The 13,066-nt window shown below is 44.5% G+C and overlaps 1 protein-coding gene across 3 annotated transcripts; it reads right to left on the bottom strand.

Annotated features, from left to right (window-relative positions):
• Nucleotides 1–3,564: 3,564 nt before the first annotated feature.
• LOC112215834 (butyrophilin-like protein 8) lies at nt 3,565–9,904 on the bottom strand. 3 transcript variants are annotated; one of them, XM_024375259.2, is made up of 7 exons: nt 9,677–9,904; nt 9,213–9,378; nt 6,126–6,467; nt 5,811–5,882; nt 5,343–5,627; nt 4,953–5,085; nt 3,565–4,450 (listed from the first exon to the last, which is right to left on the bottom strand). In XM_024375259.2, exons 2-7 carry the CDS (start codon nt 9,328–9,330, stop codon nt 4,420–4,422), a joined length of 981 nt encoding a protein of 326 aa, XP_024231027.1. In that variant the 5' UTR covers nt 9,331–9,378; nt 9,677–9,904; the 3' UTR covers nt 3,565–4,419. The 3 variants fall into 3 exon arrangements, with proteins under 3 accessions (XP_024231027.1, XP_024231025.1, XP_024231026.1); XM_024375257.2 differs by lacking the exon at nt 9,677–9,904 and having other exon boundaries at nt 9,213–9,544; XM_024375258.2 differs by lacking the exons at nt 5,811–5,882; nt 9,677–9,904 and having other exon boundaries at nt 9,213–9,544.
• Nucleotides 9,905–13,066: the final 3,162 nt, after the last annotated feature.

Consider the following 13,066-nt stretch of genomic DNA (forward strand, 5'->3'; position numbering starts at 1 on the left):
CCAGTATATTCCCTTCCTCTTAGGTGAGACCATGGCCAGTATATTACCTACCTCCTCTCTCAGGTGAGACCATGGCCAGTATATTACCTACCTCCTCTCTCTCTGGTGAGACCATGACCAGTATATTACCTTCCTCTCAGGTGAGACCATGGCCAGTATATTACCTACCTCCTCTCTCAGGTGAGACCATGGCCAGTATATTACCTACCTCCTCTCTCTCAGGTGAGACCATGGCCAGTATATTACCTACCTCCTCTCTCTCAGGTGAGACCATGGCCAGTATATTACCTTCTCTCTCAGGTGAGACCATGACCAGTATATTACCTTCCTCTCAGGTGAGACCATGGCCAGTATATTACCTACCTCCACTCTCTCAGGTGAGACCATGACCAGTATATTACCTACCTCTCTCTCTCAGGTGAGACCTTGACCAGTATATTACCTACCTCCTCTCTCTCAGGTGAGACCATGACCAGTATATTACCTACCTACTCTCTCTCAGGTGAGACCATGACCAGTATATTACCTACCTACTCTCTCTCAGGTGAGACCATGGCCAGTATATTACCTACCTCCTCTCTCTCTGGTGAGACCATGGCCAGTATATTCCCTACCTACTCTCTCTCAGGTGAGACCATGACCAGTATATTACCTACCTACTCTCTCTCAGGTGAGACCATGACCAGTATATTACCTACCTCCTCTCTCTCTCTCAGGTGAGACCATGACCAGTATATTACCTACCTCTCTCAGGTGAGACAATGACCAGTATATTACCTACCTCCCCTCTCTCAGGTGAGACCATGACCAGTATATTATTCCTCTCAGGTGAGACCATGGCCAGTCCTCTCCTCTCAGGTGAGACCATGGCCAGTATATTACCTACCTCCTCCTCTCTCAGGTGAGACCATGGCCAGTATATTACCTACCTCTCTCTCAGGTGAGACCATGACCAGTATATTACCTACCTCCTCTCTCTCAGGTGAGACCATGGCCAGTATATTACCTACCTCCTCTCAGGTGAGACCATGGCCAGTATATTACCTACCTCCTCTCTCTGAGACTGGCCAGGTGAGACCATGGCCAGTATATTACCTACCTCTCTCTCTCAGGTGAGCCATGACCAGTATATTACCTACCTCTCTCTCTCAGGTGAGACCATGGCCAGTATATTACCTACCTCCTCTCTCTCAGGTGAGACCATGGCCAGTATATTACCTACCTCCTCTCTCTCAGGTGAGACCATGGCCAGTATATTACCTACCTACTCTCTCTCAGGTGAGACCATGGCCAGTATATTACCTACCTCTCTCTCTCAGGTGAGACCATGGCCAGTATATTACCTTCCTCTCAGGTGAGACCATGGCCAGTATATTACCTACCTCCTCTCTCTCAGGTGTGACCATGACCAGTATATTACCTACCTACTCTCTCTCAGGTGAGACCATGACCAGTATATTCCCTTCCTCTCAGGTGAGACCATGGCCAGTATATTACCTACCTCCCCTCTCTCTCAGGTGAGACCATGGCCAGTATATTACCTACCTCCTCTCTCTCTGGTGAGACCATGACCAGTATATTCCCTTCCTCTCAGGTGAGACCATGGCCAGTATATTACCTTCCTCTCAGGTGAGACCATGGCCAGTATATTACCTACCTCTCTCTCTCAGGTGAGACCATGGCCAGTATATTACCTACCTCCTCTCTCTCAGGTGAGACCATGGCCAGTATATTACCTACCTCCTCTCTCTCTGGTGAGACCATGGCCAGTATATTACCTTCCTCTCAGGTGAGACCATGGCCAGTATATTACCTTCCTCTCAGGTGAGACCATGGCCAGTATATTACCTACCTCTCTCTCTCAGGTGAGACCATGACCAGTATATTACCTACCTACTCTCTCTCAGGTGAGACCATGGCCAGTATATTACCTACCTACTCTCTCTCAGGTGAGACCATGACCAGTATATTACCTTCCTCTCAGGTGAGACCATGACCAGTATATTCCCTTCCTCTCAGGTGAGACCATGACCAGTATATTACCTACCTCCTCTCTCTCAGGTGAGACCATGGCCAGTATATTACCTTCCTCTCAGGTGAGACCATGGCCAGTATATTACCTCCTCTCAGGTGAGACCATGGCCAGTATATTACCTACCTACTCTCTCTCAGGTGAGACCATGACCAGTATATTACCTACCTCCTCTCTCTCAGGTGAGACCATGACCAGTATATTACCTACCTACCTCTCTCAGGTGAGACCATGGCCAGTATATTACCTACCTCCTCTCTCTCAGGTGAGACCATGGCCAGTATATTACCTACCTCCTCTCAGGTGAGACCATGGCCAGTATATTACCTACCTCCTCTCTCTCAGGTGAGACCATGGCCAGTATATTACCTACCTCCTCTCTCTCAGGTGAGACCATGGCCAGTATATTACCTTCCTCTCAGGTGAGACCATGGCCAGTATATTACCTACCTCTCTCTCTCAGGTGAGACCATGGCCAGTATATTACCTACCTCCTCTCTCTCTGGTGAGACCATGGCCAGTATATTACCTACCTCCTCTCTCTCTGGTGAGACCATGGCCAGTATATTACCTACCTCCTCTCTCTCTGGTGAGACCATGGCCAGTATATTACCTACCTCCTCCTCTCAGGTGAGACCATGGCCAGTATATTACCTTCCTCTCAGGTGAGACCATGGCCAGTATATTACCTACCTCTCTCTCTCAGGTGAGACCATGGCCAGTATATTACCTACCTCCTCTCTCTCTGGTGAGACCATGGCCAGTATATTACCTACCTACTCTCTCTCAGGTGAGACCATGACCAGTATATTACCTACCTACTCTCTCTCAGGTGAGACCATGACCAGTATATTACCTACCTACTCTCTCTCAGGTGAGACCATGGCCAGTATATTACCTACCTACTCTCTCTCAGGTGAGACCATGACCAGTATATTACCTACCTCCTCTCTCTCAGGTGAGACCATGGCCAGTATATTACCTTCCTCTCAGGTGAGACCATGGCCAGTATATTACCTACCTCCTCTCTCAGGTGAGACCATGACCAGTATATTACCTACCTACTCTCTCTCAGGTGAGACCATGACCAGTATATTACCTACCTACTCCTCTCAGGTGAGACCATGGCCAGTATATTACCTACCTCTCTCAGGTGAGACCATGACCAGTATATTACCTACCTACTCTCTCTCAGGTGAGACCATGACCAGTATATTACCTTCCTCTCAGGTGAGACCATGACCAGTATATTCCCTTCCTCTCAGGTGAGACCATGGCCAGTATATTACCTACCTCCTCTCTCTCAGGTGAGACCATGACCAGTATATTCCCTTCCTCTCAGGTGAGACCATGGCCAGTATATTACCTACCTCCCCTCTCTCTCAGGTGAGACCATGGCCAGTATATTACCTACCTCCTCTCTCTCAGGTGAGACCAAGGCCAGTATATTACCTACCTCCTCTCTCTCAGGTCAGACTATGACCAGTATGTTACCAAGCATTGAATTCATAAAGTGTGTATGTTCACTATAATATTATCAAATCAATCAACATTTATTTGGCATATGCACAAGATACAGTGGGGTGTATATGGGAATATGACATTGCATTGTACCGTGTATTACTAAGTAACTATTTGATTTATGTTTTCCCACACAGTGCCAAGAACCCACAGACTCGGTCGCGTCCCTCCTGTCCCACTACTCAACCAAGCAAGAGTTTCTCCAGGAACATCAGTGCCAAGTTCTTGGTAGGAAACTTTTGTTCATACAGAATGGCAAACATTAAGCTCGTTACAAGTATTTTCCCTGTTCCTGATGAAACATGAGAAATTAATAGAATTAAATTGGTATTGATTCTATGAAATGCCATTGAAACTTGCATTAACAAGTGACTTCAATACATTTTTGTGTTTTTTTTCCCTTCTCCCATCAGCAACAACACCACAGATGAATTGGACTACTTGCTGCATTCTATTAAAAAAACTGACCACATACATCTCTTATGTAAAAAAATCCATGTTTTCATTTTAATACACAATTAAAAACTTTACAAGGTAATAAATACTATTTTCAAAATATTTTTGGACAATGACAACTGAACACTTGTAGACCTCTAGTACGCACTACCCTCTGTAGCGCATTGTGGTCGGAAGCCAAGCAGTTGCCATACCATACCTCTTCACGACTGTCTGGTATGGTAAATGTTGAGCGGCTTCACTGTAGGTGATAAAAGTGTCTCTCTCATTACGTCGCCGAGGGTGGCTGGTGGAATCAATCAAGGATATGTTGGCTGTCCCATTCTCCAGGTTGTGACACACACACACCATTAGGATGGCCATTTACATTGAAGTTATCGAGAACAGGAACCTGGAGGAGGGCAATCCCGCTACAACCCGCTGCATACCCGCCATTGGTTTCTGTGTAAATGGATGAGAGACAGGATTTACTCTTACAGAACGGACTAATAACACACCACATGAACAAAGTCAAATAAGTGACACATTTAAACACTTATTACTTTGAGTAAAATAACTATGACTATCATTTGAAACATTCATTGGTATCATCTCTGGACTGGTGAAAGCTACTATGTAGCGGAGCCCTTCATGTGTCACTTATTAGATCAGTGAATACTGCAAATAAGGGAGGATGCATTTTAAAGATGCATTCCATTTTTTTTTTTTAATATTTGTTTTTACTTTTCCCTTTGAAAGAAAATATCCCATGTATAAATACAGTAATGTTCACCAAACTCGTTTTTTTTTGGAAACAAGGAGTATGCCATTTAAGGTGTTGGTCTGATGGTGCCCTATGATGTCATCCGGTGATAAATGAGGTGAAAACGAGACTGGAGTGTGACTTTAAAGTATTGGAACAAGGCTAAAACCAAGAAGTACAGGTCACACATCCATGACTTACCTTCCGCGTTTCTCCGCATGAACAGCTCCTACAACAGCTCCTACAACAGCTCCTACAACAGCTCCTACAACAGCCCCTAGAAATCCAATTCCAACTTTCCATCCCAAGGGGTATTCCTCCTGAAACATTTTGTCTGAAAAACAAGTAACGTGAAACCATCATAAGACATTAGTACCTACAGTGTGAAAGATTACTTCAAAATAGTTCATAACTGTGAATGACCTGTATGTTGGAATTTAATAAAAAATTAAATAGTTCATAAATACAATTGAAAACAGCAACAGTAAATAACCCCACAGAGATTCAGGCCATCATTCCAACCCTCAACAAGGAGGTTTTAAAATTCCTCGCAACATAGTAAATTCAGTCCTGTATCAAAAACCAACTCACCTGGAACATGAATCTGTGTCTCCCTCATGTGTTTGATCTCCAGCTGTTGAACTTGACAGGTGAACACATTGGTGGCAGTCTTCTGGACAGTGAAATAGCGTGTCACTGTGTACAAGCCCTCGGAGTCCAGGGGTCTCTCTATAGGTTCATCAGCAGGGAGGATGGTTCCCTTACTGTTCAGCAACACCAACTCAGGCTTATAGACTAACCCTTCAGCCTCACACTTCAGGACCACTTCCTTGTCTTTGGTTCTCACAATGGAGAGCCATGGCCGAGGGGCTGCACCTACACAGACACAAAGACATAAAAGGTTTATAGGATTTATCATCCTGATATTGATGGACCTTTAAAAGTATGATGTCGAAGTATATTTGATTAAATAATTGTAATTATGACATCAAATATCACTTTTTGTTTGTACAGAGGTTGACATTTCTAATATGAATCGATTAGGTTTTGGAAACTCACCCCTGACTTCCCAAGATTGGTCTTTCAGGGGCGGTTGGGTGGGTTGGAGGGAGGATGAAGGAGTCCCATCCTCTATACATTGTAGAGATAGAAGAACAGATTTCAGACCTCTGTACTCAATGTGCGTGATATCATAATAACAATTTTTGGGGCCAGGCACCTTTCTTGACATCCAATGCATCATATAACACCATTAATCAATAAATGAGAGGAAGGATAAACATGCTGATCATTCAAGTTAGCCAATCATTTTGTTGGCATTTGATCGACTGACAAAGAAATCTGAACCATGTGTTTGGTAATCAAATGACTCACCGCCGACATAGAGTTCAATGGTGGTTTTCTGGTGGCCTAACGTTGGTATGTAACAGGTGTAATTTCCAGCATCGGAGAGTTTCACATTGGTCAGCTTTAGCGAGACGTTGCCGTTCTTCAGTTCTTCCCTGAACAGTGACGTCCTTCCACTGTAGGATGGATTCTGGATCACATTGTCATCACTACAGTCTCGGTACAAATGCACCTCTTTTGGCTCTAGGACTGGTCTCTGCCACTCTACGGACTCTTCAACAGCACTCGTGGTAGGTCTCAGGAAACAAGGCAAGATGACATCCCCGCCAACTATGCCACGAACAGGGTCCGTTGAACCAACAACAAGAACTGTAACAGAAAAAAAAGCAGATCACATTATGAGACACAAGGCCTACATAGCAAAACAATTGTTTTATTAGTTATTTCAGGAACATGGATGCATGCAGCCAGACAGATGAGAGCACAGCTAGACAAACAAGTAGACAGCCAGACAGGCAGGCAGGTAGACAGACAAGCGCATATAGAGAGGTGACCACCAGAGAGAATTATATTGGGTGAATTAAAGATAGAATAAGATCTTAAGCACTTACAAATTCATAACATATTGTACGAATTGAAATTCACAATTGTGCACAATTTTTCGGGGACCCGTTGTGGCTCATGAGTTCTACTTTCAGAACTACGGTTAATGGCTAAAAAGTATACAAACCCTCTGGAACACATCTTTAACTAGTTATCAATTCCATGTTTTTTTTATTACTTATGAGATGTTTATTGTGTAATGTGTATAAACATTACATTTTTGTTCAAATATTTTATAATTTATTGTAAACAAATTGCTACAGCACAAAGACCAGAGAGAGAGAGGGGAGAGAAAAAGAGAGACCCTGACCCAGCCTGCCAGCTACCTTCAGCCCCAGGTTCCAGCTACACCCAGTCCGCTAGCTATCCTAAGCCTCAGCCTGCTAGCTACCCTCAGCCCAAGGGTACCAGCTACACCTAGCCCCAGCCTGCCCTGCCAGTTACCCAGAGCCTGCCAGCTGCACGCAGCGTCTGCCTGCCAGCTATACCCAGCCCCATCTACCCTCAGCAAGAGTCCCATAGACATTATCAAGCCCAAAGCCTTGAGCCCCATCCTGCCACCAGAAGTACAACTCCCCCAGTGGTCATGTGCCACGCCCCCAAAGTGCCCCCCTTCCAGTGGTCAGTGTCTCATGCCCCCAAAGCGCTCCCGCTCCAATGACCAGCGTGTCATGCCCACTGAAAACTCCCCCTCCAGTGGCCTTCGTCCCCCCCTAAGCTCACCCTCGAACCAAAGCACCCCCAGAGCCAAACCGGCCATCCCGGATGGCACTGTGATAGCAAACTGGATGTAGTCTGAGTAGAGTGTTGGAGGCTATTTTGTGAAGGAGGTTTTTGTTTTTTTTTAAGGAGGAGGCGGCTTTTTTTGCGAAATAGGAAGCCGAGTCTAGATTTAATTTTGGATTGGAGATGCTTAATGTGAGTCTGGAAGGAGAGTTTACAGTCTAACCAGACACCTAGGTATTTGTAGTTGTTCACATATTCTAAGTCAGAACCGTCCAGACTAGAGTAGTGATGCTGGTCGGGCGGGAGGGTGCGGGCAGCAATCGGTTGAAGAGCAAGCATTTAGGTTTAATAGCATTTAAAAGCAGTTGGAGGCCACGGAAGGGGTGTTGTATGGCATTGAAGCTCGTTTGGAGGTTTGTTAACACAGTGTCCAAAGAAGGGCCAGATGTATACAGAATGGTGTTGTATGCGTAGAGGTGGATCAGAGAATCACCAGCAGCAAGAGCAACATTATTGATATATACAGAGAAAAGAGTCGGCCCGAGAATTGAACCCTTTGGTACTGTAGAGAAATGCTATTTCTTATACAGGTGACCAAACTATTGTTAATACAGGGCTACAACTCAAGGTAAAGCTTATGGGGTCCCCTACAGGATAGCTCCCGCATTACACTAATTGCCAAAACCAGCGCACACACACATAATCTCCTTTGTAGCTGAACATTGTGTGCCCGAAGAGGATTCTACGATGACGGACAGACAACTGAGCCAATGGCGGAAGACTACAGACTACACCCCAGCTGAACCAATCCAAAGATCCGATCTTCCAGAATCAACCTACTTTCTGTTCTATATATAAGTGGTGTACTGATTGTAACGGCCTCTTTGCCTGCAGTTCCGTACGAACCAGCGGAGGAGCCGTAATTACGCTGTTCTAGATATCTTCACTCTGAATAAACTGTCGCTTGTCATACAATTTACCACCTTGTCTGAATCGATCCTTGACCGACTCGCCCGTCTACATATCTAATTTCTAACAGTACCCCCATAGAGACTGCCAGAGGTCCGGACAACAGGCCCTCCGATTTGACACACTGAACTCTATCTGAGAAGTAGTTGGTGAATCAGGCGAGGCAGTCATTTGAAAAACCAAGGCTATTGAGTCTGCCGATAAGAATGCGGTAATTGACAGAGTCAAAAGCCTTGGCCAGGTCGATGAAGACGGCTGAACAGTACTGTCTTTTATCGATGACGGTTATGATATCGTTTAGGACCTTGAGCGTGGCTGAGGTGCACCCATGACCAGCACGGAAACCAGATTGCATAGTGGAGAAAGTACGGTGGGATTCGAAATGGTCGGTGATCTGTTTTAACTTGGCTTTCGAACATTTTAGAAAGGCAGGGCAGGATGGATATAGGTCTATAACAGTTTGGGTTTGGATTGCCTCCCCCTTTGAGCCGTCTCCGGTGCGTTGTCCAACATTACCAACAGGGAGGTTGTTAAATGTTGTTAAATATGGTTCGAATTCTTAAAAATTACTAAATTACAGAATTTAAAAGTTCTGCGCTTGTGAGAAAAAAATGTTAAAACGAGTTTCAACCAATGTTGTGTAAAAACCCTGTATGACTAACCCCTTTTTTATTATTATTTCACGTTTATTTAACCAGGTAGGCTAGTTGAGAACAAGTTCTCATTTACATCTGCGACCTGGCCAAGATAAAGCATAGCAGTGTGAACAGACAAGAGTTACACATGGAGTAAACAATTAACAAGTTAACATCCTACCCGGATGATCCGCACTGGAGACAGCCGACTGGAGTTCCAGGAACAGACAGACCACCCATCTGTTGAAAAGGTGTCCGACCACTCCTCGCATACGATAATCCTTCATTTTCTTTAACATAGGCAGCGCAACACAACCAACTGAAGTGTATGCGTTTCCAATAAGAATCTGTTCCAAAAAAGTAGTAAATAACAAATAACGCATACAAAGTAGCATGAACAATTCCCCCAACTAACTGCTAACTGTCTGAATCGCCGTGTCCCCTGCCAGCCCAACCACTCACTGGACCCATATTTATTTTCAATCTCTTTTCGATTTTGAATTCGATTATACCGTTCGGTAACCTGCCTCACCCAATGTGATACGGAATCGCTATTTTTAATTTTTAGAACACATTCAAGAACCTCCAGAAGCTAACCAGCTACAAGCTATTTAGTCATTGTTAGCCACTGCTAGCGGCTTTTACCTTCTGCACAGCCAGCCAGTTTTTTTAGCCTGGATAATACTCGCCAGTCTAACAGTATCGAGCTGTCTCTCCATAACAACGCCAGATTCCTGCCGTAATCCCTGGACCACTACAGCTAGTTTGCACCCAGTACCGAAGCTATCCCTGAGGCCCACTTCCCGGCCTACTCAGCTGTTCACCCGAACCACACTCATACACGGCTAGAGCCCAATACTCCACCGGATCCTTGCTGTTAACCCTGGACTTTGGCTAACGCCACTGCCGCGAAGCTAGCACCAGTTAGCCGTGAGCCAGGCACATCTCCCATCTCCCTGAGCAAGGAAGAACTATAACAATCTGAACCCGTGTTTGATCTGAACCCGTAATAACGCCGGTTTAACTGTTATGTATGTAAGCACTTCAGAGTTATACCAAGCTAATAAGTCACTCGTAAGATAAGGTTGTAAGAGTGTGCTTAACTGTATTTTCATTTACTTTATAGTTCTCACGGAAGGTGATAATTCTGACTAAAACTACAGAATAAAGCCGCCAGTTAAAATCAAGGAACGGTTGTGCTCGTGGTTACTGAAGGGATCTACAATAGGCTCTGTCATAAACAGAGGCCCATATATGCACTGTAAGAAAAGTATTTCCTGTTGTAAGATATGTTATCACCCTCTCTGCTCTGAGGGAATGGGAGGAGCAGCGGATCGGGTGCAGAGAATCAAAAGGTATATAAAGAGACATTTGCCATTACTTTGGCGCTGACTTCTTGAATTCTGAATTCGTTTAGACAACCATTTGACTTCGGGTAATTGCCACCTGACTCAAATTACTTAAAGATTCTAACTCGTTGGATCTGAGAAGGGTCTCTCCGATATACCGTTTAACTATTGAACAGCTGTTCTCTCGCCTGTGGCCTTGGTGCTTGTATACTGATGCAAATTATATCCAGAGAAAGTCTTTGAAACTTAACCTCTCGATTGAGCTCAGTACCTCGCCCTAGTTGTGTGGCACAGACTCTTCGATATTCCAGTGGGGCAGGGAATCACCAGCGGGTTCTCTCATCCAGTCCAAACGTGAATCTCTCAATTTAGTAAAACACCGACTCCAAGTCAACCTCTCAGCCATTAGAGGGGAGTCGCTACTATCTAAATTCTAAAAGAACTCTGACCGATTGAAACTCTGCTCCTGATCTCGTGGGTCTCCTCGTCATCTCTCAAAGGTAATTCAATAACTATTATAAAGCATTTAATGTAGAGATAAGTGTTATCATTGTACCAGGCATTTTATAGAGCATTAAGGCATTTGCATGTTTTTGATTATGCTGTGTGACCGAGTAACAAATTGTGTATTTTGAAGTGTGTTTGATTGTAAAAGACAAAAAACAGAGTGTTTTCAAAAATAAACGGTAGTCTTATTTTGTCTCGAGCAAAAGGTTCTCTCAAAGACAGTTAACGGCACGGGAGATAACAACTCTGACACTCCCCGCTTACCAGGACACTGGAAACGGGGATCAATGCTCTATGACAGAATGAGTTACCATTAAAAGACAAGGAGGAAGGTGTGTCCAGTAGTGATTCATTTAATTGTCTTATCGATCTATCTAAGTTTTATTTTCCAAGCATACATAGCCGACGGGCAGAGTAGTGAGACTAAGTTGACTAAAGGTCTTCACACTTTAAACTAGACAGTAGTTTTTTTGGAATTGTTAGTTAGATTACTTGCTCGTTATTACTGCATTGTCGGAACTAGAAGCACAAGCATTTCGCTACACTCGCATTAACATCTGCTAACCATGTGTATGTGACAAATAAAATTTGATTTGATTTGATCCGGACATGAAAATACTGCCCCCTACCCCAAAGAAGTTAAGCACCAGCTGTCAGAGCAGCTCACAGATCACTGCACCCTGTACATAGCCCATCTGTAAATAATCCATTCAACTACCTCATTCCCATACTGTATTTATTTATTTATCTTGCTCCTTTGCACCCCAGTATCTCTACTTGCACATTCATCTTCTGCACATCTACCATTCTAGTGTTTAATTGCTATTTTGTAATTACTTTGCCACCATGGCCTATTTATTGCCTTAGCTCCCATATCCTACCTCATTCGCACAAGATGGATTTGGTTCTCAGAGCAGATGAGATCAGCACAGACGTGTTTGGAGAGATGGGGCTACTGAACTGTGAACCCGGTCAAAGATTGAGCTTTGGCCCGAGGCAGTCCCCTATTCTCTTACTTCGCCACACGGAATTCCTTTTCCACTCCTTCCAAAAGCGGAGGAAGAACTGGACAGAATGGAAAGAAGTGGCATCATCGAAGGAGTAACTGAGCCTATGGTGTGCTCCCATGGTTGAGGTGATGAAGAAAAATAGCAAAGTGAGAACATACGTAGACTTAAAAAGACCCCATTAAGCAGTGAAACCGGAGAGATTAATCTTCCCCACCTTGGAGGATATAGCACCAAAGCTATCCGAGGGCGAGAGTCTTCTCCACACTCAATGGGTGTGGTTTTTGGCAGATACCGCTTGAACCCAGCTGCAGAAAACTGACGACTTTCATCACTCCTGTGGGGAGATTCTGCTTCAAGCTCCTCCCTTTTGGAGTAACCAGTGCGCCAGAGATCTTTCAGAGGGAGATCAGCAAGCTCCTGAGAGGACACAAGGGCACAGTCGTTGTGATGGATGACATACTGGTATACGGTGCAAACAAGGGAGAACACGACAGGAATCTGAGCGAAGTGCTACAGACCATCAAAGAGTCAGGACTAAAGCTGAACGAAGACAAGTGTCACTTTGGGAAGTCGGAGATCCAGTTCCTTGGTCATGTGATTGGAGTGGATGGGATAAAGCCCGGATGACAGCAAAGTCACGGTTAAATTTTTTGATTGCACTTCAACTCACGTTGGTTGAGCGCCCTCCACTTATTTTCATGATCAATATGTATTACAGACACTGTAGTAAACAGGCAACGTACTCTATTTCAATGAGACCACCCATACAAGGCGCACTTGAACTCTCACGCCCAACTCGGAGAGGTAGGCTACTGAAGTTGAGGCAGCTAATGTGTGAATATTGCGGAAAAATATGTGCTTTTAGTACAATAGGTAGGCGAACACATACAAAGCAGAATGAGGACTGTTTCAAAATAATATGTGGGACAACAAAAATATTTTCATCCAAAGGTCGTCTGTGTGACCGACTACAGCATGAATAATGCCGTTTGCCGATGGTCTCTGTCGGGACCCAGAGGCATCCCGCAGGAATGCAGCCCTTTAGTGCTCATCATGTTTTTGCAGGATCAGATGATGACAGGGGTTCCAGCAGGGTCAGACAGCCAGGGAAGAGCAGTTTAAGGAGCTCAGGTGAATTTCTATGTATATTCAGTGAATTATATAAAGTT

Source organism: Oncorhynchus tshawytscha, linkage group LG16 (assembly GCF_018296145.1).
Source record: "Oncorhynchus tshawytscha isolate Ot180627B linkage group LG16, Otsh_v2.0, whole genome shotgun sequence".
In the NCBI taxonomy this organism is placed as follows: domain Eukaryota; kingdom Metazoa; phylum Chordata; class Actinopteri; order Salmoniformes; family Salmonidae; genus Oncorhynchus; species Oncorhynchus tshawytscha.

Excerpts from the sequence above, each read along its gene's own strand:
- LOC112215834 (XM_024375257.2), bottom strand. The coding sequence starts at position 9,426 with ATGCTACTTTGTATGCGTTATTTGTTATTTACTACTTTTTTGGAACAG. Across the intron at positions 5,628-5,810 it reads CCAATCTTGGGAAGTCAGGG|GTGCAGCCCCTCGGCCATGG; the intron begins GTGAGTTTCCAA and ends GTGTCTGTGTAG. Across the intron at positions 5,086-5,342 it reads GACACAGATTCATGTTCCAG|ACAAAATGTTTCAGGAGGAA; the intron begins GTGAGTTGGTTT and ends CTTGTTTTTCAG.